This window comes from Canis lupus, chromosome 3, assembly GCF_048164855.1.
Source record: "Canis lupus baileyi chromosome 3, mCanLup2.hap1, whole genome shotgun sequence".
Classification (NCBI taxonomy): Eukaryota; Metazoa; Chordata; class Mammalia; order Carnivora; family Canidae; genus Canis; species Canis lupus.
The window spans coordinates 75,250,424-75,277,631 of record NC_132840.1 but is presented as its reverse complement, the minus strand read 5'-3'; the positions used below and the strand labels follow the sequence as shown (position 1 = coordinate 75,277,631).

The 27,208-nt window shown below is 58.2% G+C and overlaps 1 protein-coding gene across 2 annotated transcripts; it reads left to right on the top strand.

Annotated features, from left to right (window-relative positions):
• The first annotated feature begins 391 nt into the window (after positions 1 to 391).
• On the top strand, positions 392 to 26,931 carry TRIM29 (tripartite motif containing 29). Of its 2 annotated transcripts, XM_072822366.1 has the most exons (10): positions 392 to 1,345; positions 10,492 to 10,587; positions 11,381 to 11,614; positions 12,742 to 12,940; positions 15,618 to 15,719; positions 18,143 to 18,235; positions 20,209 to 20,304; positions 21,584 to 21,682; positions 23,148 to 23,224; positions 25,886 to 26,931. In XM_072822366.1, the coding sequence occupies exons 1-10, from the start codon at positions 542 to 544 to the stop codon at positions 25,946 to 25,948; spliced, it is 1,863 nt and encodes a 620-aa protein (XP_072678467.1). In that variant the 5' UTR covers positions 392 to 541; the 3' UTR covers positions 25,949 to 26,931. The 2 variants fall into 2 exon arrangements, with proteins under 2 accessions (XP_072678467.1, XP_072678468.1); XM_072822367.1 differs by lacking the exon at positions 21,584 to 21,682 and having other exon boundaries at positions 393 to 1,345; positions 25,886 to 26,930.
• The last annotated feature ends 277 nt before the right edge of the window (positions 26,932 to 27,208 follow it).

Here is a 27,208-nt window from a genome sequence, read left to right as displayed (position 1 = left end):
ATAGCCTTCTGTCCCGTGGGCCTCTGCAGACACCTCACCTTTCGCCCCAGGGGCCCTTTGGCTCAGCGAAGCCTGCCCACCCGTGAGGACAGAGGCTCCCCTACTTCCTCAGGAGAGGAAAGTGCGCCAGGAGGAAGCAGGCCGACTGGTTGCTGAGCTGTGGAAAATAATTAAACCAGGAGAGGGGAAAAAAAAAAAACCCAGGTCCTTTAGAAATCAGGTTGGGTATGAATGCGTAGGGCGTGGCCCTCCCGTATAATTAGCCGCGCTGCTGGCTCTGGGAGCCGCCTGCCCTCCCCGGCCAGCCGTTGTGTCAGGCTTGGGCCTGCCCTCCCCTCCTCTCCTCCTCCTCCACCCCCTCCTCCACCCCCTCCTCCGCCTCCTCCTCCTCGGCCTCCTCCTCCTCCTCCTCCCCCCTGTTCCCTATAGGTGTGTCTCCGGGCTCTGGCGACCTGACCCACTCCCCGCGGAGACGCCAGCCCGAGAGGTCACCCTCCTGCAGCCCCAGCAAGTCCCCAGCGCGCCAGCCGAGTGACGGGCCATGGAAGCCGCAGATGCCTCCAGAAGCAACGGGGCCAGCCCGGAAGCCAGGGATGCGCGCAGCCCGCCGGGCCCCAACGGGCCCCTGGAGAACGGGGCCAAGGCCGAAGGCCAAGATGCCAAGACCAGCAACGGGCACGGCGGGGAGGCGGCCGAGGGCAAGAGCCCGGGCGGCGCCCCGAAGCCAGGGGAGGGCAAGAGCTCCCTGTTCTCGGGGAACGAGTGGCGGCGCCCCATCATCCAGTTCGTCGAGTCCGTGGACGACAAGGCCTCCAGCTACTTCAGCATGGACTCGGGGGACGGCAAGAGGTCCCCGTACGCCGGGCTCCAGCTGGGGGCCGCCAGGAAGCCGCCCGTCTCCTTCGCCGAGAAGGGGGAGCTGCGCAAGTCCATCTTCTCGGAGCCCCGAAAGGCCGCCGGGTCCATAGTGGAGCCCGGGGAGGCCCGGAGGAACAGCTACCCCCGGGCCGACGGCGGCCTCCTCCTGCGCCCCAAGTCGGGCTCCGAGGAGGTGCTGTGTGACTCGTGCATCGGCACCAAGCAGAAGGCCGTCAAGTCCTGCCTGGTGTGCCAGGCCTCCTTCTGCGAGCTGCACCTCAAGCCCCACCTGGAGGGCGCCGCCTTCCGCGACCACCAGCTGCTCGAGCCCATCCGAGACTTCGAGGCCCGCAAGTGCCCCCTGCACGGCAAGACCATGGAGCTCTTCTGCCAGACGGACCAGACCTGCATCTGCTACCTCTGCATGTTCCAGGAGCACAAGAATCACAGCACGGTGACGGTGGAAGAGGCCAAGGCCGAGAAGGAGGTAATTCGAGGGGGCATCTTCTCCACTGGGGGCTCCCGAGGGGGCGGGCCTCGCGTCTCCACTGTCCTGGGCTCTTTCAGAAGACACTTCTCGCCCCTCTGCACCCGCAGGCTGGAGTGGGGAGGGGGGGCTGGTCAGAGGCGGTTCCCTAATCCTCTAAGGCCTCAGGACACAGGGGCATTGCCTAGATGAGCAAACGGAGGCCTGGAGATGCCTGGGCGCTTGACCAGGGTCCTAGGAAATATTCAGGTCTGAGCCGAGAATCCATCTGGGCTCAGTGCTGAGCTCTGTGTCTGGCTGGAGGGTTTCTCCTCCTCCTCCTCCTTCTTCTTTTTAATTCTAGGGAGACTGAATTCTTACCACCTGAGCCGGACTGCCTGCTGGGGCAGGGATCATGCATGAGGAGGAGGGAATTTGGGGGCCACTTAAATGCTCTTTTTTTTTTTTTTTCCTGGCTTTACAGTCTGCATTTGCAGTACAGTGGCTGCTTGTTGCTTACTTGATCCCCTGGCCAGTCCCTTGACTTCCCCAATGGCCTCCTTCGTCCCTTTCTTTCATTGGGCTGTGTGTGGTCACATGTGTGTACATCTGTGCCTGTATGTGGACACACTTGGGGAGGGTTGCTGTCTGTGGGTGGGTGGGCTGTCCATATACGTGTATGTGCTTCATATACATGTGGGTGTTTGGCGCATACATTTGTACGCGCGATATGCAAGTGTGTTTGCATGAGTACTGCCTGTGTGATCCTGCCTTGTACCTCCGTGGGGAGGAGCAGAGGCGTGTGGAGACTTGTGAAAGTGTTGCACACGGAGAAGGTGTTCTGGGCCAAAGGCTCAGCTGTGGTTGCTGCCCCTTGCTGCACAGATGCTGGGCCCAATGTCCCACGACAGCCACGCAGCTGGCAGTCATGGGCACCCCCACCCCTCTGCCGGGGCGAACCTCCTGGTGCTCACTGTGGGACACTTGGCCTTCCTCAACAGCTTCTCAACCCATCTGAATAGGGCAGCCCAGGACCCCTCTGCGCCCAGTCTTCCTGATGGAGAGTTGGCTGATTACTCTCTTATGGTGCCCCTCGCCCACACTCTGGGCAGAAGGAGATGGGTTACAAGTGGGATAAGACCCAAAGATCCTTTTTGGGAGTCTTGTTTAGCCCAGGAAGGTGTTCCCACTTCCTGGATGACCCCCAACCCCAGCCCGGCTTCTAGCCTTAGGCTGGGACACAGTGACAGGGCAGGGCCGTGGAACCCATCCTTCCGGAGCTTACTGGGGAAACCAAAACAGAACCAAGGGGCAATCATCTTCACTGGGTGCAACCAAAACAGTGCAGAGCCTCAGGCTGGTGTTCTGGGTCTCCCACCCAACTGAGTTCCAGCATTGGTTTTTACCTCTAGGTAGCTGTCGGACCACGGACAAGGCCCTTCCGTTCTCTCGGTCCTGGTTCCCTATGGTGTGGGACTAGATTGGTGGTCTTCAAACTCCGCCATGGAGTCCCTGGATTCTTGGAAATGTCAGGGATGAGGAGGGGGCAAATTGGTGCCAAGAAGGCAGTGGCTTCAGGTGCTCACTTCTACCACAAGCAATATACACTCTTGCATATCTGTATTTTTTTTTTAAGATTTTATTTATTTATTCATGAGAGACAGAGAGAGACAGAGGCAGAGACACAGGCAGAGGGAGAAGCAGGCTCCCTGCAGGGAGCCCGATGTGGGACTCAATCCCAGGGCCCCGGGATCACTACCTGAGCCAAAGGCAGATAGATGCTCAACCGCTGAGTCACCCATATATCTGTTTCTTAGAGTTTGCCTGCAAATTGCATCTGAAACCAGAGTATCACCTGAGGAAAGCCCAGGTGTCCCTGGAGGATGGGAAGGTCTCAGGCAACCCTCTGTGGAGGCACTGGGAACTTCGAGTTCACCTTCTGGTGCTTGGGGGGCTGCATAGGACTCAGAGACAGAGCTCTCGCCCTTGAAGGCTCATGATGTAGGTCAAGAGGCAGAGCTCAGACGCACAAACAAGCCCGGAGAGCATCCGCCCAGTTACACAGAAGCAGCTGTAGATCAACATCAAATCGTAGAGGGTGGAATGCCGGGCTGGCTGGAGTCCTAGCAATCTCATCTGTCTCTTCCTTCACCTTGCAGACAGGGACGCACACAGGCCCAGGGAGAGGAAGGGACCTCTCCAAGCTCATAGAGAGGGGGGAAGAAGTCTCCTAATTCTCTTCCAATATATATTTTTTAAGATTTTATTTACTTATTCATGAGAAACACAGAGAGGCAGAGACACAGGCAGAAGGAGAAGCAGGCTCCCCGAGGGGACCCCGAAGTCCCTGATGAGGGACTTGATCCCAGGACCCCGGGATCACACCCTGAGCCAAAGGCAGATGCTCAACCACTGAGCCACCCAGGAGCCACTCTTTTCCAATATTTGAGAGCAACTGAGGGGAAGGGCATCGAAGAGGTGGGATTCAGGATACCTGTGCTTTCCGGGGAAAATGGTCCACGGGAGTGACGTTAATAATGGGAGCTTCAGACAGCATGTGTGTGTGTGTGTGTATGTGTGTGCACAAGTGTGCACCAGCGGCAGAGGGTAGGCAGGGAGAGGCATGGAGTGGCCAGGAGCCTGGGCTGGAGCACGACTGTTTGTGTAGGCTTGGCTTTGCTAGTAGGTCAGACGTGGGGGACATTGGCACACAGCAGGGTTAGTGGGTTGATTGACTGAAATGAATAAGCGTGTCAATCCTGGCATCCTTTGGAGGCATCCCCTGCAGACCCAAACATCAGCCCACACACCCTTTTTTGCAAGGAGCCCTGTCCAGAACCTGTTCTGCAGGCCAGCTGGTGAAGGCCCAGGTGAGGTCATCTTTGACCTATCTCGAATGGTTGCATGAGGCTGCAGATGACAGCCAAGGCCGTGGGTGCTCATCTCCTGGATTTCGACTCTACCTGTAGCCTCTGAGCAGAGGCAGCATTGGAGAGAAGGCCACTTGACGTGAAAGCACGACGATCCTTCCTCTGGTGGACCCAAGGTCAGAATGTTCCAGGTCCACTCCACATGTTAGAAGGGGTCCCACAGGTGTACTCCAATCCACGCCCCTGCCTCTGGACGTTTCCCAGGCTGGATTAGGCTGATGAGATCACGATGTTCATATGCACCTTTTCTGTGTCTCACGGCCCCTCCTGTCTATCCCAAGTCCCTCCTGCTGCATTGGGTCAGGATGGAGGACTCCTCCTGGCCAATGACTGTGTGCTCAGGGGTGGGGGGGGGTGGCCTGCCTGGCCCCTCCTCCTCCAGCCGCCCTTCCCTGTGTGGAGGGGCGCTCAGCCCGAGGCTGGCTCTGGGAGCATGAGCTCCCGGCTCATCCCCATGTGGACCAAGCCCTCAGCAACTCCCCTGCCCCCAGCAGGCTCGGTTCCCCTCTCTCCGCTGCCCTGTGGCTTTGCTTCTCCCAGTTCTTCCACGGAGGCTGAGCCACCAGGTCACCGGGCGTGGCGATCACCGGTCGGTCGTGGGCTCTGGGAGCTGTGCTGGTGTGGGCACTTGGGGCAGACAGTGGTGCCTGCGATTGGGGTACAGGCCAGGCAGAGGCGACTCTCCTGGGGGATCCTGTCAATGGTGGGGGCTGTGGGGGGGTGCTCCGGGACAGGGTGGGCAAGAGAAGAGACAGGCGACCTCTGAGGGGAAGCAGTTTATCTTGTAAACTCTTTAGAGACAGGAGACAGGGCAAGAAAGTGACAGGCTGGGAGACATTCCGGTTTTTATGGAGCGCACCTATGTGCCAGGTGTTTACCCTACTCCTGACAGCAGCCCCACAGGGCGTGAGCTACTGCACCTATTTTATAGATGAAGACATAGGCCCAAAGATGTCAGGACACGTCCCCAGAGTCACAGCACAGGGTGGCAGAGCTGGGACTCAGACTCTTCTGGTGGCTCCTTCCTCTCCACCTCCACCAGTTTACACTTGGTTTTCATAGGATGGCAGGCTCTCCTGGGGGCCGTCCTCAGAATGGAATCACCTGGAGAATCAAGACACAGCTTCTTGGGCCTTTCTTTGCCCCGGGAGGTGCTCGTTCAGGGGGTTGGGGGCCTGGGATCTGTATTTTTTAAGTCTCCCTCTGGGATTCCAATGTGTAGCCAGGTTGGGAATCGGGCATCTTGTCCCACCTCACCAGAAGGAAACTGAGGCCTGGGGAAAGGTGGGGTGACCTTCTCAAGGGCCCACCGCTGGTCTGGAGACAACCTGGGTGTGACTCTGTCTAGCATCCTCTTGCCCTGTCCCTGTCCTGACACCTGAGGAAGCAGACGGGACCATAAGCCCCAGTCAAGCGGACGAGTACTGGGCTATTTGACATCTGGGTGGAAATGGGGGAAATCTATCCAGCATTTCAGATTCTTATCCAGATAATTACCATTTGTCTGAGAGTACAAATTTGGCAATTAACTGGCTCATTTGGCAAATATCAGAGCCAACGGCCCATGTAGCTAAACCAAGCCTGAGGAGGATCACAGCCTCATCTCCCCTGTCCCCGGGGGGCAGCGCAGGTACATATGTCCAGGTGAGTGCTCAGGTGTGTCTGTACCCCAAGGCCCAGGCCTGTCGGATCAGGGGCGCCACCAGGGCCTGTGCCATCACTTTGCTCTCAGGGAAACCTCTGCTTTCCCCAAGGCCAGAGGGATTTGCGGCAGGGTGGCCTGCCCAGGGCCCATCCCAGGCAGCAGCGCGAGAGGCAACCTGACGAGTGTGGGAGCAGGGAACAAAGGAGGCATTTAGGGACAGGCCTGGGCAGGGTGGAGGGAATGAACCAGGAGTAAGAGGAAGTGAGGAGGGAGGTGGAGGCAGGGATGGAGGGGTGGGGAGCTGGGGCCACATCAAATATCAGGGACTTTAGTCAGATTCCAAGAGAGGAGGGGGAGGGAGAGAGAGCTGGGGCCTCCGGGGGCGATGAGGGTGCCAGGAGAAAAAGGGGGTGACGAGGGAAGAGGCAGGATGACCAGACTGTTCCATCGGTGAGCAGGGGAGCCTGGGCAGGCCTAAATTAGCAGGAGTGAAGGGACATTGTCCCGGAAGATTCGGAGCAGAGCCTAGAGATTAAGAGGACACATAATGAGATCTGAGCCCGGAAGGGCTTTCTAGCTGTGAGAACTCAGCAAAGTTCATCATCTTTTTAGGCCTTAGCTTCTGCATCTGTAAAATGGGGTAACAACCTTTGCAGATTCAAGAAGAAAACGCCTGGCACATAGTAATACTCAACAACACAATTTGTGTCCTTCCTTCTCCTCATGTTGCGGGGGGCACCCAGTATTTGGGAGCCTTCCTGTGTTATATTCTTTCCTACATCCTGCCTTTTTTTAAAAAAAATTATTTATTTATTCATGAGAGACACAGAGGCAGAGACACATGCAGAGGGAGAAGCAGGCTCCCTATGGGGAGCCCAATGTGGGACTTGATCCCAGGACTCCGGGATCACACCCTGAGCCAAAGGCAGACGCTCAACCGCTGAGCCACCCAGGCATCCCTGTCCTGCCTTTTCCAGCTTTGTGCGGCTCTATTAGCAGGGGAAAAATTGCCCAGAGCCACATAGATGCTGGATACATCCCCAGGGAGGGGTTGCACACTCCAAACCCTCCTCCAAAGCGGGGAGCCCTCATCCCAGAGGTGGCAGTGCAGAGCTCCCAGTCCCGGGCCCCTTCCCCCATCCTGCTATGTCCTGCAAGTCAGGTCTTGCGAGGCCCCCTCCCAGCCTGTGTCCAACATCCCCTGCGCCCCAAAGAAAATAAGATGAGTCTCTCCCCTGCCCTGAGTCGTCCGCCCACTGCTGCAGACAGTGCGTCTCTACTTTTGACCCTGCCCTGGCATGTTTCCAGATCAGGAGCCTCCCCCTCCTGCCCTCTCGGGTCACCGGGGGACACCTCTGGCTCCCCTCGCTATGCCTCAGCCAGCCCTGCTGCCCGCCTCCCCGCTTCCCTTCTGCAGGATGGCCCCCAGGGTCTGACTCCCTCGCCCTCGGTCTGGGCTCTTCCCGGTTCTAACACCCTTCCTTCGTACTCACTCCCTGCTTCCTCCTCCCTCTTGGCCAGTGAATCCGTGCTTGTCTGGTGAGACTTCTCACCCGTAGGCCCCCACCCAGCCTCGTGCTCCCACGGCTCCTGGCAGGGACCCCCAGCACCTCTGCTCACTCCACGGGACTCCTCGGGCCTTCATCTGCTCCGCTCATACCTCCTCCCACTGGCAAGGTTGGCCTAGCCTCGTCCCGTTCTCTCCCTCCATGGCCTCCAGGCTTCAGTTCTCCACGATGCAAGCACCTGTGTGCACGCTTCCCCCTGTGTCCCGACAGTGTACACACTATCCCCGGACCCAATGCAGTGGCACCACCGAACACCTGTGCCCACCCCCTCGCTCACCTGTACCCTGCTGGCCTGCTCGCCACACGGCGGCCCCTCTTCCAGGCCTGGTGTGAGTGAGAGCATCCGGCAGGGCTCCTAGTCCATGGAAGGTGCCCCACACAATATGAGGCTGGCCTGGACTCTTTCTTTCTCTTTCTTTTTCTTTCTTTCTTTCTTTCTTTCTTTCTTTCTTTCTTTCTTTCTTTCTTTCTTTCTTTCTTTCTTTCTTTCTTTCTTCTTTCTTTCTTTTTCTTTCTTTCTTTCTTTCTTTTTTCTTTCTTTTTCTTTCTTAAATATTTTCTTTATTTATGAGTGACAGAGAGAGAGAGAGAGAGAGAGAGAGAGAGAGAGGCAGAGACACAGGCAGAGGGAGAAGCAGGCCCCATGCAGGGAGCCCAACGTGGGACTCGATCCCAGGTCTCCAGGATCACGCCCTGGGCGGAAGGTGGTGCTAAACTGCTGAGCCACCAAGGCATCCCCCCTGGACTCTTTCTAAGGCCTTCATTTCCCTGTTCCCAGGTCATCTCATGATCCCCGGGGGGTGATCCTCTTACTATGTCCATGAAAGATAGTAAGGAGGCATGGAGAACTTAAGTCACGTGCAAATGCCACCTGCTTGGAAGTGGTGGTAACTGGGTTCAAATGTTTGGACTCCTAGTCCCAAGTTCTGGACGGATTCTCTCCTGGATCCCCCACACTGTCCTTTCTCCTGGGTACAGGCCCCACACAGGTACAGGTGAGAGTGAACGCACTTTCATTCTCAGCTTTCCTGTCCACCATCAGGCCTGGTTCTGTGGGTGCCGAGGTAGGGGCAAGAAACCCAGGGACCAGTGCCACCCTCCCCCGCCCCCGCCCCGCTTCCGCCAGGTCAGGAGGTGTCAGCCGCAGTGAGGATGGCTTCCAGCTGTCCCATTGACCTGGAGCCAGGCTCAGGAGCTCTCCTGGGGTGGGCCAGGTGCCTGGCACAGACCCATCACCCAGCCCTTTGTTTCTTCCTTATGGCTCAGAATCTTCCAGGCCACTGGATCTGCCACCTGCTATGTTCTGGGCTCTTGGGCTCTGCATTCTCGGGGTGTGTGAAGGGTGAGTCTGCGCATCCACAGTGGGGTCTCATCCCTCTGCTCCCCACTCTCCCAGCACTGTGTCTATTGGCACCTGGCTTCTCCCCAGCTTTTTTCTAGAAATAAGGTTGAATCCTATCCTCATCTCCTTTCGCTCCTTTCCTCCTGACAATCATTTTCCATCTCTGCGAATGGCATTTTCCATGTTGTGGGGTTTGCAACCCATTACTGGTGGGGCAGATGCTTCCTGAGAATGTGGAGTCTCTTTGCCTGGAGAGCCCAGGAGTATGTGTGGGCAGAGAGGGGGTGCAAGGTGGGATCGGGGGCTCTCCGTCTGGGACCTCCACAGCTCTTGACTGGGCCTTCCCATCTCCTCTACTAGCTCCCTGAGCTCTGGGCACCCTTTCCAAGAAAGCCAGGGAAGCTCTCCCCACCACCAATCCACTTCCCCAGGTGTCTGTGGAGGGAACCCAGTGAGCACCCTGCTGGCCTGGTGGAGCCCTCCAGAGGGGCAACACGTGCCAAAGTCTGTATCCCTCTCAGGACTCCTTGCCAACAGAGCTCACATTCCTAGCGGTTTGTGGCTTCCTCATCTTGACTTTTCTTGTGGGTTCCTCAAAGAGATAGCTGGAGAAAGGCACGGATCTCCGCTCAAAACCCAGGGTAGTGGGGAGACCATGAGCACCCCAATGCATTCTTGGATGCCTTAGTCTTTCTGCCTGTGGGTGGAGATCACCCACCAGTCCTTCCAAGCTGGAGGGTACTTTGAGAGCACTGGCAGGGGCCCCAGCTAGAACAAAGAGGTGCCTCTTGACTCGGCTGAATGGGCTTGGCCTTAGCTTCATGCCCCCCTTTTGTCTCTGTTGTAGCTGCTTTCCAGAGAAAGAATTTCCCCAAATGGAAGGAACATACTTTCCATATCCATTAGAGCTCACATCCCAAGGCACCCCTCATGGGTCCTCTTCTCAACCTCACCCCAGACCCCAGCAGCCTGTGTCCTCCTCTGATTGGAGATGCCTGGAATCTCTGCTGATCTTCCCTCCTCCTCCCTTCACTGCCTCACTGGCCAAGCCTCCTCCAGAGACCCTGAATAGAAGCCCCTATCTTGCCCAAACTGCAGACTGCACTGCCTTTCCCATAAACAGGTTCATAGCTATACCTGTCCAGACGGAGTCCCTGCTGGTTGCAGCCCGGGCTCCTGCTTGCAACACAGGCCCCACGTCATGGCATAGAAACGCTGCATACTCTTACGGCCCCAGGACACTCCCTGGGCTGGGCTGGGCCAAGCTGGGCTGTGTCCCCTTTCTCTAAGCTTGAAGGAAGCAGGAGATTCCTTTCCTCTCTCTAGGGCCCTCAAATCCATTGAAAGAAGGGGGGGGCATAAATGAACCATCCCTACTGCTCACTTTGGGTAGAGGGACCTGGTGGAGGTTTGGTCCTTCTAAAGGCGTGGCTGGGATGTCTAGCCCCCGAGGCCCGAGTTCACAGCAACATAGTGTTTGACTTATTGCCAGATCCCTGGTGACAGGTGTGATGCCTGGCATTTCTGAGGTCCCGGCGACTGTTTGCAGAATATGGGCTGAAGGGCTGAGTGGGGAGCCCTGCCCAACTTGGCTCCCTGGCTGGGCCCACACCCTGATTCTCTGGCGCTCTTTCTTCAACCTCCTCCCCCGGACTTCTCCAACTCTGGCTCCTTCCCTGCAGACAGAGCTGTCACTGCAAAAGGAACAGCTGCAGCTCAAGATCATTGAGATTGAAGATGAGGCTGAGAAGTGGCAGAAGGAGAAGGACCGCATCAAGGTGAGCCACCCCCAGACCTTGGCCTTGCTCTATGCTCAACCTGCCTGTCCTGACTGGCAGGAGGAGAGACGTTGGCTCCAGGCCTCAGGCCCCCATTAACACCCCACACTTATTTCTTCTGGGTTTACCCACCCTTCTGGCATCCCCACCAATTTCCCTTCTAAGTCTAGGCCAGGCATTCAGTTGGGATCTTATCCATTACCTCATGCTCGTTTGACATCATCCCAGCAAATCAAGACCCTAGATCAACCTGTCCTCCACTGTGTCCTCCAGTATCCTCTGCTGGCTGCTCCACCCACCAGACCACCCAGCCACCAAATGCATGACGTTGACCTTTAACTTGTGCCAGTATGGTTAGATGCATGACTGCTATGGTTTGAGCAATTAGAAACCATAATCTGAAATCACTGACTCTTGACCCTGGCTGCATAAACAGCTTGTCAAATTCACTTTCTGAATGATGTTTGGTTCTAGTTGAGGTTTCATTAAGTGCAACCTGACTCATAGGAGAATTTCTGGGTCCATGGAGTCACCCAAGATTGGAATGATGGCTCAAGTCAACCCACCCAGGGGAGGAGTCACAGATAAGAGTTGGCTGTAAACAAACCTGGCCATCTCTGTCAATAGATGGCATCCCTTGAATGAGATTCTTAGCCAAACAGGCTTGCTGGGTGGGGGCAGTAGAAATGCCCTGGTTCTGACTGTGGGGTGGGGACCTAACAATACACTTGGCTAGGGAGGTTTTTAAAATTCCTGAAACCCTCCTTCCTCTCTCCTCTCACTCTGGACCCAGAGCTTCACCACCAGTGAGAAGGCTATCCTAGAGCAAAACTTCCAGGACCTGGTGCGGGACCTGGAGAAGCAAAAGGAAGAGGTGAGGGCTGCCTTGGAACAGCGGGAGCGGGATGCTGTGGACCAAGTGAAGGTGATTGTGGATGCTCTGGATGAGAGGGCCAAGGTGCTGCACGAGGACAAGCAGACCAGAGAGCAGATGCAGAGCATCAGTGACTCGGTGCTGTTTCTGCAGGTACAAAGCAACTCTTCTACCATTCGATCCTTCAATCCTTAGGTCCACTTTCCCAGACCTTTATCCAGCATCCATCTGTCCATCATCCATTTGTCTACCATTCCTCATCCATCCCTCCTTCCTTCCTTCCTCCATTCCATCTGTCCATTTAACTTTTCCATCCAAGCCATTTCCCTGCCTACTCTAAAGATGGCAGCAAATATCACCTTGTACCAACTTCAGTTGATATGTACTAACAGTGCTCCAGGCTCAGAAGGAAAGAGTTCTGGGATTGACTAGTGAGGTGTGCTCAGGGTATGGGGTGTGTTGTAGAAGTGCTGCCCATGTGATATCCTTGACTTTATCTGTCTATTCATCCACTCATCCTTCCAACTGCTGGAGAGTTTTGGGTACCACTACATGCCCAGGACTCTGCTGGGTGCTGCAGAGAATAGAGAAGTATAAGACATGGTTTTTGCCCCCAAGGAGCTGCAATTCAGCTGGGAAGATAAGACATGCACAATTAGAGAGCAATACAGAAGAGTATGTAATTAAATGATAAAGCATGTGGTTCAGGAGATAAGTGCCTATGGAAGCTCTGGGAAGGGCAAGCACGTGGGAGTAATCTAACACAGCTTTGTAGAGGAGGTGGAATTTGAACTGGGTCTTGAAGGCTCATAAAGGTTTGAGAAAGAAGAGGGACTTTCCAGTGAGGGGGAAGGGAAGAGAGAAGCACAAAGTGCAGAGGCAGGCTTCGAGCGTGGTATGAAAAGGTGAAGGTAGCACCATGACTGACCCAGAGCGTTCTAGAAAAGCTCCTAGTGTTTTTACTCCCAAAGACATCGCAGCTTGTATCACTCTCATCAACCCCTGCGAGGTAGGATGATGTGTCCAGTTGTGTGTGTGTGGCGGCGGGGGGGACCATGCAGTCCCATATCTGATGACTAGCGCCCTCAAGGTTGTTAGTGTCTAGTGGAGTTTAGTCAAACCCAAGGGGGGCTAGTTAGTAGCAGAGTTGTGTCTAGAACCCAGCCTGTCTGGCTCCCAGCGTTGAGCCTTCCAGCTGGACTGAGAACTCCCTGCAGAGAAGGGTCCCCCCCAGCTACTAAAGACCTATAGAGTTAATGGCTTCTTTCCTTCCTTGGTAGGAATTTGGTGCATTGATGAGCAATTACTCCCTCCCCCCACCCCTGCCCACCTACCATGTTCTGCTGGAGGGGGAGGGCCTGGGACAGTCCCTTGGCAACTTCAAGGATGACCTGCTCAATGTGTGCATGCGCCATGTTGAGAAGATGTGCAAGGCGGATCTGAGTCGTAACTTCATCGAGAGGAACCACATGGAGAACGGTAGGTCTGCCCTGCCCAGGGCCTGCCCCAGGGCCCTGGGCACTTTCCTCCCAGGCCGATCCCTGCTGCCTGGGTCAGCATCCAGCCAGTTGGCCCCTCATTGTTCCAAACTACTTGTCCTGCCCAAGGTGTTGGGACTGGGACTCAGGGATTGTAGCCTCCATTGAACCGGCTGCCAAGGTTATGCGGTGTTCCAAGGGCCCTCAAGGACAGTGGGCATCTGGGCCCCGGCTGCACAAATGCCTCCTCTCTACAGGTCATCCATCAAACTCGGGGATTAATTTCATTCAGATCTACATCTGATGATGGGGCCCAGTCCAGCAGCTGTGTGGATGATGCTACTTGTCAGGGCCAGATGCTAACCTGGTGACTTTGCAGACTCCTGGAGACATGACCTAGAACCGCATCACGCTTGGAGGGAGATTTGCCTGTCACCGTGGCTGCCTTGAGTGGTGTTGAGCTGGGAGGCTGGAACTGGCCCAGTGGGCTGGGCTGGGGACAATGGGGCACATATGTCTCAGTGATTCACCAGCTCCCCTGAAGTCAGCTTCTCTGTGAGTCATGCTGTCCCCCATGGAGGCCAATTGAATCACCTCACAGAAAGCCTCCTCATCTGAGAAACTACTCCATTAAGTCTTTTCTCACCAGCCCAACCCAATCCCTTCAGGATCTGAAGCTAGAGCACTTTCCCCCAAGGCCCCATCCTGTGGCCCAGGCCCAACACAGGGCTTTAAGGACACTTCTGGCCCAAACACCCCAAGGAAGTGGTCTCTGTCTTTTGTCTCCAGATGGAGCATGTGATTTCTTGGGGATGAGGAGGGGGTAATAGTGTGCAGGTGTGCTGGAGTTGAGGGGTGCATCTATATATCTGGTGATGGTGACATCACACAGAGTTCCTGTGAAATGTGGGGGACATTCAGTTACACCTGAGGGATCCATGAGTCACTGCAGCAAGACAACCACTTGGCTTCAAGAGGCATTTGGATCCTGAAATCCTCCTTCTGATGACAATGGTGATGACATTAACGGTGGTGGCTGGCAGTGCCTGAGGACTCCCTGCCTGCTGGCTTCCTGTGAGCTCTTTGCTTACAAGGGCTTACTTTCCCTGCAGAATGCAGCGCATTTCACAGACGAGAAGGCCAAGGATCTGAGGGTCCGAGGGTCTGTGAAGTAGCTTTTCAAAGGGCATGCAGCTGAGCTGGGGACGTAGTTAGGATTTACACTCAGCTACTCGGTCTCCTGTGTCTTCCCATGGCTGGTGGCCATGCAGAGCAGTTGGGGTGTGTGATGATCATGGTCCCTGGGGTACAAGCCTGGGGAGGGGGAGGGCCTCTGCTGAGGTCTGGCCAGACAAATGAGGATGGCTGTGACTGGGCCAGGGTGGCCCATGAGCCTTGTGGGGACCTCTGCCTGCTGCCCATCCATATGCCATTTCTAGGTCATGACTGGTTGGCCACAGCCTCTGAGCAGGTGTGGGCCTGTGCCCTGTGCCCTGTACAGGAAGGTGCTGCCGGGAGCAGGATCGGTGCTGATGTCAGCAGCCCTGCACCTGTGCCTGGAGCCCTGGGCCTCCACGTGGGTTTGTTAGTTTGTTGGTTGCTGCTGTATTGTTGTTGGGAGTGTGTCTGACTATAGGGTGGTATGTGCATATGAGGGGGTGGTGGTGGGGGGGGAAACGGGTGGCCAGTGAGTCAGACTTCCTCTCCTCCTGGATGCCAGCCTACCCATCAGACCAGAGACTCAGTCCTACCCTCAAAGGCCTGGGGACTGGGCACCAGAGCATAGTCCTCCTGAGCTTGTGGAGTTGGGGGTGGGGGGATGGGGAGCATGGGAGGAGGGCTGGGCCAACACCTGGGAGGACACGGGGTTGCCTCCTGTGTGTCAGGCCCCTGCTAGGTACGGGTGGTGGAGATGAAGGATGAGGGCCTGAGCCATTCATTCCCTCTCTTGCCCTGGGGAGACAGAGAGGGAAGGACAGAGGGAAAGTAGGAGGTGGAGAAGCAGTAAGAGGAAGGAGTGGGGTAGAGGGCAGCTGGGGGAAGGCCAGCGAGGCACCACAGATATGTTTGGGTTTGGGAGTATACTTGAGGGCGGGGTGGGGCAGGGAAGAGTCAGCACCCCCCCCCAACTCAGCTCACTCCCCTCTGCATGCCTCTGCTCAGCCGGCTGGATCCCTGGCCGTGGAGGCCGATGCGAGGACCCCAACCCATCCCCTTGGGCTGCCGAACGTGGCTGGGACAAAGTGATGAAGTAGGGATGAGGGCTCATGCTGCCCCCAACTCTGCTCTTATTGGCTGTGTGACACTGGGCAAGTGACTTTGCTTAACTCCTGAGCCTCAGTTTCCTTGTCTGTCACATGAGGATCTCCATACCAGCCCAAGGGTGGGCGCTGTACACAGCACCTTGTGAAGTGCCAAGTGCTGTGCCCAGTGTGTTACTCCCAAGGGCCCGTCGAGGAAGTAGGTGGCTCACTGCAGCCCCTCTCTCACCTCCTCGCAGCTCAGGAGCAGAGGGCATGCTGGGCAGGCCGTGGCCTGCTCCGAGGTTGGAGAACCTTGCCTGTGCCTGGGCCAGGGTGCCAGGGGCCGACCCAGCAGAGCCCATCAGCTGGGCATCCCCAGGGGCCAGCTTCTCCTCCCCACCTGCCCCTCTGATGAGTGACCTCTGTCCTTCCCAGGGGCTGACCATCGCTACATGAACAACTATACTAACAGCTACGCGAGCGAGTGGAGCGCACCTGATACCATGAAGAGATACTCCATGTACCTCACGCCCAAGGGTAAGGGAGGGCACCCTGCCCCTAAGGGTGCTCTGGAGACCCAGCTGGGTCCCCCTGTGGCAGAGTGGCCATCGCTAGGTTTGCCTGGGGAAGTGCTGGCCCATACCCGCTGTCCCGGAGGAACCACGAGCGGTGTCCTCTTTCGTCCTCAGAAGCATCCGGGTCAGAGATACATTACTGGCACCCTGCCCCCCACGGCTCCCCTCCCTGGAGCTCCGGCCCCTGCCTCCAGGCCAAACACTTCTTTCCCTTTCCTTCCAGAGGGTCTCCCGGCTGCTGTTTTCACCAGCAACCGTGTGCCAGGCCTGAGCTGGGTTCTGCTTCTGCTCGAGTCTTGGTAGTGCTGTGGGGGGGGCTGGTCCCCCAGAGCCATTCTGCTCCTCAAGGGCAGGGAGACGGGTGGCTGGCCTACCTTTCCTCGCCTGTCCCTCCCTGCACGCAGCCTGGCCCTGAGCCCTCCTTCTCGGGGCGCTGGACGGTCCCAGCCTGTGCCAGTCTGGGTGGAGGTATAGACCAGAGCCTGCCTGTCTTCGCCCTGGGGAAGCCTGTTGCATTCTTTTGCACCAGCAACAAACCACAACAATGCCCGTTACATAAGGGTGGGTGTGCCAGGTGTGTCAGCCCTCAAATAAAGGGCATGTGTATTTGTGTGCACGTGTGTCAAGGTGGTCTCGAGAAGAGTGGGGGGTGTGAGGAAAGGTGAGGAAGGAGCCGTGGAGACGTGGGGAAGGCACGAGGCGCTGGGGAGGGGAGCCTCCGGGGCCTGGGCACTGATTCACACACCTCAGACGCGCACACACACCGTGGGAAGGGCGTTGGGGATTTAGAGAGATGAGCTCAGTGGGAGGAACCTGGTCTCTCCACCCAATTTGAAAACAACACCTGGGCCCTGGCAGAGACCTGGCGAGGCACCTGAGCGCCCAAGTCCCCCCTGCCCCACATTCCTGGTGTGGGCCAGGCCCGCCAGCCTTGCCCCTTTCCTCCCCGGGGTGCTGTCTGGGGGGCCTAGTCCTGGGAGCGGGGGAGCCAGTAAGCGGCACTGACCAGCCTCCCCAGTGTCCCTTACCTTGGCCAGTCATTCCGAGGACCCTGATGGGCACTGATTCCCCAGCTGGCCCCTGCTTGGCTGCCCCCTGCTCCGTAGGAGGCTGAGGGGGGTGTGGGTTCCACTGCGGGTCGTGGGGAGGGGAGCAGAGCAGCTGGGGGTAGAGGCAGGGACACAGACCTGCCAAGATGTTGCCCTCAATCCAGGACCTGGGGACATTGGGTAGGTCACTGCCCTCTCAGTACTCCCACCTGAGAAGAGAGAAATTCGGCTCAGATGCTAGGAAGCCTTTCAGCTTGTCACTGAGTCAGACGGTGACATTTGTAGGTGGAAGAAACAGGTTCATCCGGTGTCCCTGCCCTTGTACTGAGGACAGGAGGAAGGAGGAAATCTGCCCTCTGGGAGCTCCCAGGCTCAGGGTAGAGGCGAGGGAAGGGCCAGGGAGAGTCAGCAAGGGGATGGGGAGACAAGGCCACCCAAGGGCCCGAGGTGAGTCTGGGAACTCTGGGGCAGTAGGCCTGGGAAGTGAGATTTCTCCTTGGAGGCTGGTGTCCGGGCCCCTGGAAGAGGGGCCGTGTGCTCTGTGAAGAGGCTTGGCTGTGATGGACAGAGGGCACCCAGGTGTGAGCAGCCAGAGGGCAGAGGCTTACAGAAGAACTAGCTGGTGCTTGGCCGGGTGGTGGGCCAGAGCTGGGAGTGGGGTCGCTGGTTAGGTGGGAGGGGAGGAGCTGATGGAAGGACGCTGACACATGTGGGAAGCATGTAAAGTGGGAGTATGGATCCCACTCTGCCAGCCTCTCAAGATTGTTCTGAGAACCCAAATTTGGAGGCTTCTGTGTAATGTAAGGTCTTATCCCTGGAGGGGGAAGGACCTGGGAGATGTTCGTGGGCACCGGCTCATCATCACTGGTGAGCCCTCACTTGGCCAAGGGCCCAACACCTGTGCCCCCCACAGCTGCCATGATCCTCCTTCATCACGGGCACCCCATCTCCCAGCCTCTGGGGTCTCCATCATGCAAGGAGTGGCTCAGGAGAGAAGTGTTGGCTTTTCCAGCCTTGGTGATCCTCAGAGCCCCCAGGGAGGGTGACCATACCAGTCTATGCAGGAGGCTCCAGGTTTGTACCTGAGGCTCTTGTGTACTTACCAACAGTCTTCCTTTCACTGTTAAGCGTCCTGATTGGGAGGGCAAATTAAGTGGCTGCCTATGCTAGACCCAGAAGAGCTGTCTTAGTGATGGAACCCAGGTCCTGGGACAGAAAGTGGGGGCTGGATGGGGACAAGGAGTCCCAAATAACCCCCTCAGGTCAGAAGCCACGGGCCTACCTTGAACCAGACTCACCTTTTTGCAATGATGGTTCATCTGCATCTGCTTCACAGGTGGGGCCAGGACATCATACCAGCCAGGGTCTCCCAGCCGCCTCTCCAAGGAGACCAACCAGAAGAACTTCAACAATCTCTATGGCACCAAAGGTGAGAGGACGGCTCAGCAAGGGGATGGGCAGGGCCTGTGAGGGGTGGGCGATGGGCAGGGGGGCTGGACTCCCCAATGTGAGGGGAATGTGGGGAGCTAGGATGGGCTTAGGGGCCCCAAGACAGGTGGGGAGGAGTCCTACTGAGCTCAAAGTGTGTGTGTGTGTGTGTGTGTGTGTGTGTGAGTGACATCGTTCGTTAGGCTGTGGAGAGGGAGCCGGGCACCTCAGCATCCCTGGAAATCCCTGAGTCCAGGGAAGTCTTCTTTTCCCTGAAGGGTGAGCCAGGGAAACTGAAGCAGGGGTTTGGGGTGGAAGCTTCTCTTAGCAAGTATCGCGACACAAGGACCTGCAGAGGACCTGGGTCCTTAACTGATCTGTGTGCACTCCTGTGTTGAGAAATCATGATGGTTAAAAGAGACTAGTGTAGCTGTAAACAGAATGCATGGCGTGGCATGTAAGGGGGCTGTCCCTGGAAATCCGGGAAAACTGCTGCCATGCCAGGTGAGTGACGCGCACTTAAGACCCAGAAACAGTGAGAGAGGGGTGGAGACGTGGTTTCCTCCGGGAGAGCTGCCAAGCACAGATACCCCTCTGCCCGGTGCACCGAGGGCACCGTTGTGCCAAGGGTAGGGCCATGCGCTCCAGAGGCCCAGGTTTTTGGAGGCTCTGGGGCACCTGCCAGCCGTGTGCAGGGGGCCGGGCCTGGGGCTGCTCCACCAGAACCCTGCCTCAGATGTGGCACCGGGAGGTCTGAAGAGGGGAGTGGAGGGGCCTCTTCGGTGAGGACATGGGCCCGGGAGATCTGGACGGTCAGGGGCACCTGTGGCAGGGCAATGCCCAGGCCTCGTGTCAGGACTGGATTCGCGTTGTTACCGCCACATGCGGGGTAGACCGTGCGCTCCGGGAGAGCAGAGGCTGGGTCTGTCTGGCTCACTGCTGCAATCCCAGAAGGAGGGCTCAGCAAACACGAGTCGGAAGAGAGGAGTGGACAAAGAGGTGAACGAAAGGATGGGCCTCTGGGCCCTCGGTGCTCACTGGGGGCCGTCCTGGAGAGCCTCCGGAGGACCCCGTGGCAGGGGGTTCACCGAGGGGCGGGTGGGCAGCCCTGGCCACTTCTGACCACTGAGCCCCGCTGTCAGGCCCCCAGCCTCCTGCAGGGAGTGGTGGGACAGGACCGCCAGGACTGGGCCCGGAGCAGGTGCATCACTGTGGGGGGCTCTGAAGCCCCCCAGACTCGAGTGCCCTCATGGTGCTCCTGCTGGTCCTTCCGCACCCTCCCCACTGCCTCTCTCCTCTAGACTATGGGGCACTCATCAGCCTCTTCAGCTCGGCAAACAGAATTTCAGGACTTGGACCTGCTGCCTTTGTCCCAAAGTTTAGCATGTGTTTCTGTTTATTTGCTTATTTGTTCTTTCATTCACCCGCCAACCATACAATGGAATCTTCTAGGGACCAGGCACAGCGCCAGGTGCTGGACGTGATGCTGGGCCAGACGGGCATATCCCCTGCCTCAGGGGGGTGGGGGGGGGTGCAGGATGACCTGAGACCTGGGGCTGAGGTACACAAAGACTTGAAGGAGATGACAGGGAAGCCGATGCCAGAAGACCCAACACATCTGTTAGGGATGGGGAGCAGGTGGGGCAAGAGAGCCAGGTGTGTGCGGATTGCTCAGGGGCAACCTGGGTGCAACATGGAGCATCGGGGAGGGGCTGAGGGAGGTGAAGCCAGGGGGTGGGGGTGGTGGTCAGGGTGCAGCAGCAGCCCCTGAAAGCTTAAGGACTCGGTACCTGAGTCTGAGGACAGTGGGCCCGTAGGTAGGGCAGGGGCATGAGGACGCTTTGTGGTTTAGGACAACTCTGATGGCAGGAAGCGTGACAGGGACTGGGCAGAGTCGCAGAAATGGTCTCGTCCGGCCCCCCACTCCCCACGCTGGGCCACACCGGTGTGACACCTCTCCCTGTGTCCGGCCAGGTAACTACACCTCCAGGGTCTGGGAGTACTCCTCCACCATCCAGAGCTCTGACGACCTGCCCGCAGTCCAAGGCAGCTCCTCCTTCTCTCTGAAAGGTGAGCCCTCCCCACCCTGCCCTGCTTCTCCCGTCTCTCTCCAAGCTCTGCGCTGGTCTCTGCTCCGTCACTCACCAGCTGTCCACCCTGGAGGGGACAGACCCTGTCCCGAGAGCCAGGGAGCGGTCAGGGGAGGCTCGGCGGCACCGGCGTGGGTCGGAGCTTGCTTCCGTCACGCTGGTCCCTACGATGAGCTGCACTGTCAGGGGGCTGGGGATGCCGTACACTCCACACCCCTGCCCCTGACCTCCCCAGGGTGCCTCCGTCAGGGCCACCTTCTGAGTCCTCCTGCTGCAAAGTTCAACTTTGTTCATCCAGCAACAACGCCTCCGTTGACTCTAGAACCCCGTGGCTGCATAGCCGCCGCCAACAACCTGCAGGGTCAGAGTCCTGTCAGGGGCCCTCCTTCAGGAAGGAAGGGCCGGACCATCTCTAAAGCCTCCCGAGTCTGAGTCCGCTCCCCAGACGAGGCTGAGGGGTCAGTGCCTCCTGTCCCCTGAGGTTGGCCAGGGTCCTTGTGTCTCTTCTGAAAAGCCCTAGGACAGCTCTGTGGGCTGTGGTGTAAGCCAGTCCGTCTTCTGACCCCTGAGACATCCCGCCTGGAAGCAACGAGAAGCAGGCTGGCTGGGGTTAGGGAGACGGAGGGAGGCAGGCCCCCAAGCAGTGGTCTTCGAAGGTGGCTTTACCGTTCAGCCGTCCCTTCCAGGCTGGAATCCCAGCCTGTACCCAGGGCAGGGATTCTTGGAAGGACCAGCTAGAAAGGAATATGACTGGAGGGTCCCCAGCCCGCAAGACCCCCAGGGATGTCCTCTCCCCAAGCCAGGGCTGGGAAACTCTGGCACTTGCCTTGACCTGTCTGGCTCCCAGCAGCAACTCCCTGCTCTCTGGTCAAACCTGGATCAAAGAGAAGATGGTCCCCTCCCAGCTGGTGTGATTTGGAGCTTCCATATGCTCCCCAGTATCTCCCCCATCGGCTTGTAGCACCTCCCCTGGCAAAGGTCTTGCCCTAGGAGAGCCCCTCCTGAAATACACCGAGCCCCAGAGGAAGAGCCCAGGAACACCTGTGGTCACCTCCACACAGATCAGCTGGGAGCGGCCCTGGATGGCGGGTTCTGGGCCGGGGCCTGCCCGTGTGCAAGCAGAAGCCCCGCCTGTGAGGATGGCCCCACCTGCACCTACTAGGGCCACCAGAGTAGCAGCGCGCCAGGGTGAGATGTGACTCCCTCTGGCCCCTCGTGGGACCAGGCCGTGCTGCTAATGCCTCTCTCTCTCCCATCAGGCACTGGGAAAGTCCCCTATCAGTTCACCACCTTGGGACAGGCCACCACAGAGTTTTCCAAACCACTGGACGGCAGTGGGCGGTTTAAAAATAATCCTGGTACCTGCCTGTCTTCCCTCCCCTTCTCCCTCCTACAGCAGGGCAGACGGGACATCCTCTGGGGCTCTCTGCCATTTCTAGGGTGTCCTGGTCCTCCTCCCCAGAGTTCCCTGGAAGACGGATGCATCGCCCCACCCCGCCCCACCCCGCCCCACCCCAGCACCACTAGCCCAAGCTCACCCTTCCCCTGGATTTCTGTCTGCTGCACAAGGCTGGTCTCCTGGACCACACCTTCCCCCCCATCCCCATCCCCATCCCCATCCCCATCCTCACCTCTCTCGTGGCTGGCATGGGTTTTTCTTTCTGGGAACTAAGAATTGAGATCTGAATTCCCCCTCTGTCCCATCTGCCACTCAGGCCCCGTGGAACCCTCCCTTTCTAAGGTTGCAACTCCCACAACCCCCAGATGCAGGGGGAGACCTGGGTTCTCTGCTCTGCGTCCACCGTCTTGCTAAATGCAAACCAAAAGGAAAGGTCAGCCCGGCTGGCGGCCTGGCGGTGCTGAGCTGGTTTCTGGGCTTGACCAGTGCACCCCCCCTCAGAGCAGGCCAGAACAGGGCCCCGGGCTGCCCCAGCCGAGGCCAGACCCTGTTATTTCTTGAGCTTCTCCTGTTGGGGTCAGAGTCTGCTCCTTCCTAGGCTCCACGGCTTGTCCCTGCAGGCCGATGGCTGAGGCCGAGAGCTTCCCACAGCTCTGTGGACCAGAGCCCCTTACGGATCCCGCTGGGCTGAGGGGAGCAGGGCAGGCGGGAGGACCAGGCCCAGAACGCCGTGGCCTTGCTGTCTTAACCATGGACTTTGGCCACATGGCAAACAACTGCTGGGCCCCAGCCCCAGCCTCCTGCTCCTGGACCTGGTGACAGGCAGTGGAATGGGGCAGGAGGAACATGAGGACGGGTTTGGGCGTCCTGCAAAACCTGGGCTCCTAGCCTGGCTGCCACTTCCTGGCGGTGCAGCTCGGGGCAAACTGCTCACAGAAACAGGGTGAGGCTGAAGGAGAAGATGTGTGAGGTCCTGCAGGGTGGTGAAGGGTGGGCCCTGTCCCGGCAGCCCGGCAGTAGGAAGGGCGCCTCCTGGTGGAAGCCCTGGCCGGCTGTGCCCGTGGGAAGGGGCGGGGCCGTGGGGCACCTTCAGGGCAGGTGCAGGGGGACATCCTTACAGAGCAATGAGATCCTGACCTGGATTTGGGGGCAACGCTCCCCTGCCCCCGCCCGGCCCAGCCCACCTGGCCTGTTCCTCCTCCCTCTGTTTGCCTGGGTGCCTCCTCCCCTGGGCCGGCCTCCCCAGGATTTTCCACCCTGCCCACCCCGAGGCTGCTGCACACCTCTTCAGGGGTAGCTGCGCTTGGTAGCGGGCTGGCTGGAGCTTGGTGGTCACTTGGGAGCCGGTAGCTGTGCCACTAGGGCCTCGGCAGCCCTGACGGCCAGGCCCTGCTCCCTCCGACCAGCGCCTCTCGTCTCTGCAGGCTATCCTTCCCTCATCAGGAGCCAGAGCCCCAAGGCCCAGCCCCAGACCTGGAAATCTGGCAAGCAGACACTGCTGGTGAGTGAGGGGCTGCCAGGACAGCCTGCCTGGGCACAGACGCGTCCAGAATGGGCACTGACTGGGGCTCCCCGGGGGACAAGTGGTCACCAGTTGCCCAGGGGACGTGGTGGGAGGATGTGACATCTCTGGGCCATGGGATGGAAGGAGGGGGTGGCAGTGGCCTGAATTCCTATGTTCAGCAAAGGGTAGTAGAGACCCGGGACTAACAGGCAGCGGACCTGGGCACTTTCTGGGCCTCAGTTTTCTAATCTGTAAAGTGGGCAGCCCTGGCTTTTTTTTCATTTGGCAAATGGTGGCTGCGTGTCTGTACTTGCTGAATGATTATGTCCCTATCAGCTCTGGGAGTGTGAAATTCTCATCCAGGGGACGGACATCCTAGTGATGGGTGCCCCTGCCCCTTCCCGGGGCCATTCCCCAGCTCTGACAGCACAGAGGCCCTTGGGGTTATAGCATGATGAGACAGAGGCTGTAGAGTCCGGAACAGATATATTTAGGGGTTCAATAGCTAATGGCCCTGAACCACACACAGGAAAGCATGGCCTTGGGGCCCAGCCAGCTCAGGGGATCCCGGGTGAATCAGATTCCCTCTTTGAGACTCAGTTTCTTCGGTGTTATAAGGCAGTACTGAGTTGAGGTGATCCCTGGTAGCCTTTAGACCTGACCGCTGCCCGGGACCTCAGTGAGTGGGGGCTGCCTTCACATGCTAGGCCTCCACCTCCCGGAATGCTTCTCTCTTGGAGCTGAAGCAGTCCGATAGCTGCCCCGAGATGTGGGTGGCATCATGGCTCTGCTGGGGACAAGGGCCGGAGTCCCCAGCTCCCTGCTGTCTTTGCATTTGGAGGTCAGAGCATGGGGAGGTGATTTGCTCGGGGCCACAGTGGCTGGGGCTGGTTTAATTGGAGAGAATCTTTAATTTGCTGGTGATGGGAGCTAAGTAATCGTGTGTGTAATTTGGAGCTGGGCCCAGGGGCACGGCGACAGCAGGACTGCACAAAGCAGATATGGGGAGGGGAAAAAAAAAAAAAAACCAGGGTTTTTGTTACTGGACTGAGTCCTTGCCGTGCCTGCCACACACTCTTCCACCTCCCGGAGCCTGGGTCCCAGCGGAGAAAGCTCATTACCACCTGGAGACGCTTGGCAGGGCAGGGTTCTGGTGTCTGCCGCTGGCAAGCAGTGCTGGAAGCATGGGGGCCGGTGCTGGGACACGAGGAAGGCTGTCCTGGGAGCCAGGACGCCTGGGGTCTGGCCCCAGCCCTCGTGCCAACCTGCCGTGGGGACTCGTGTGAGCCATTCTTCCTCTGCTGCAATCCCTCCGTCTGTAGCAGGAGTCGGGTGGCCCAGCCTTCCAGAAACAAAGACTTGAGCCATTCCTAGGTCTATTATCGATTGCTTTGGGGTCCAGGCCCTGTTCTGATGCTAAGAGCTGTGTGACTTGGGCTACGTCTCTCTCCTTCCGGGGCACCTCTGTCTCTTGCATTTGTTTCATCAGTGGCTTAACCAAGGTCTGAGCTAGGGACTCGGCCCCACATTCCACAGCCCTCCTCTCCCCAGCGTCCCGCTCTGGGCCAGTTGTAGGGCAGGCAAGGAGCTACTAGGGGATACCAGTTTCCAGGCCGGCCTGGAAGGTTGAAGGCAGCGGCTGGGAACATCCTTGGTGTCTCCTGTGCTGGCATCAGTGGCATGTGAGGAGGGTCCACTCTCTGACCCAGCTCAGGGACAAAGCCGCTTCCAGAGCCCCACAGAAGGCTGAGTGTGCTCACATAGGTCAAGCAGCAGCTAACCCGGCCTCCTCGTGGCTGGAGGGAGATTTCTCAGGGCCCAGGTGAGCTGACTGGGGGCGGAGGGGGTGCCACACGCAGAGCTGGCGGGAAGGTTGTTGCTGGCTCCGCACTGAGGACGCTCCCTGAGTGAGGGGCCGGGATGAGAGAGGCGTTGGGGCTGGGGAGCCCCCATCCGTGGCGGGCTGGGCAGTAGGTTGCCTTCTGTGTACCCTCTCTGTCAGGGGAATCGTGCAGAGAGAACAGAAGCAAATGCCTAAAGCCCTTGGGACTCAGAGCAATTCAGAGACATGGTTGGGGTTGTAGGGGGTGGTGGGGAGCTCTGGAGCTGGACTGCTAGGGCTTGAATCCCAGCTCCCCTACTCACCAGCTGGGTGGCCTTGGGAGAGTTGCTTAGCCTCTCTGTGCCTTGATTTGTTCATCTATAAAATGGATATGATACTAGTAACCCACTTAATTGGGCGGCTGTAAAAACTCCATGAGTCCTTCTAAACAAAGCACCTGTAACAGCACAGCGCCCTTCTGCAGAGGTGAAGGTGTGGTGCGAATGGGAGCCGTGGCGGTGCTGGGTGGTGGTGGGGGGATCCTAGGCCACAGAGAGAAGGTTTGATGGGGGGGCTGAAGTTTATGCTCACCAATCAACCGGTGAGAATGAGCTGATTAGGAAATGAACCCCGAGACTCCGATAATATGGGGGCCCAACCCTGGTCACAGGGTAGTAGAGCCTGTGGGTTAGGTCACAGGCCCCTAGAATCATGGGTTTTGAAGTACTGCTGCTTCCCCAGGGGTGGGGTGCAGGGGGGTTAGGCTAGGGTGGGTCTGGGTAATAGGGTCAGCTGCCCTCCGCCCTCCCTAACCACTCTTGTTTCACCCCCAACAGTCTCACTACCGGCCGTTCTACGTCAACAAAGGCAATGGGATGGGGTCCAACGAGGCCCCGTGAGTTCCAGGCAGGCAGCAACGCGGCGCTGCTACCCCTGCCCTCCCCGGCTGATCCTGCTGCTCTTGCTACTGTTCTCATCTGGGTGGAAGGGAGCCTCCCCCCGCCCCCCCTCATCAGCCACGCTCCATCCAGGCCCCTCCCCGGCCTTGGGGCTTCTAATGGTCACCATCTTTCCTGTGCTCAGAGGCCAGCCATCGCAGGGCTGGGACATAGGTGGGCTTCACTAGCCTAGCCCCCCACCCTCCTCTTGGATGTAATTGCTGGGGCCCCCGAGGGAGCGGCCTGCCTCTCCTGCCCGTGCCCCTGCCGCCTCGAGGCCTGTTGGCCATTTCTCTCCAAGGCTCCTTCCCTGTGATGTGGTCAGTAGGGGCCTGGCCATGACAGGCGCCCAGCTGCCATCCGCACGGGCCCAAAGGGCCCATCAGGAGAGTGGCCCTGAGCGCCCTGCCCTGGTCCTGCCGACCGCTGCCCAGCCTGAGCCTGCAGCCCTGGGCCGAGCCATCATCCCAACCACTTTGGGTGTCACCGTAGCCACGCCGAGTCCGAGGTCCCTGGGGATGGGCTCTCCTGGCTGCTGGGATGGTCTTAGCCAAGATCTCTCCTCTTCTACCAGCTGAGATAAGCCAGTCCCTCAACATGGTACAATCCTTCCATGAAAATAGCCACTGGCCCAGCTGCCCAAGGGACGTGCCACGCACCTGCGGAATCCTGGGGTTCTCGCTGCGACGGGAAGTGGGCGGGCTGGGGACACTGTCTCGGCTGGTAACTTGCAATTTTCAGGTACCTGCTGCTGTAATTTTTAAGGGTGGCTTACCCACTGGCCGCATGGGTCTTCCTCCTCCCTCTGACTACCTTCCATGTCGCACGCTGTCATGGGGCTCAGGGCCTGGAGAGAGGACCAGAGCAGGAGCAGCAAGGTGGGCTCCCTCCTCCTCTCACCAGCCCTCCTGAGGGCCCTGGGCGGGGGGGCAATGGGGTGGGGGCCGGCTGGCCAGGGGAGGAGAGGGCGACATACAGCTTGGGCTTTCCCCTCCTGAATAAACCAATGATCACCGACTTCTTTTGTATGGAACAAACATTTCTCGAGGGTCACCAGAGGGACTGGCTGCAGTTCTTCTGAACACTCTGCTACCACTGACTAGTGGGGGGTTCTCTTTCCCCTTTCTTCCAGAAAATGTGGCTCCTCTGGTCTCCCTCCTACCCCCATCAGAGTCCTGGGGTGCAGTGCAGGAGACCGGACCTTTGTCAGGGGGGCCTCGG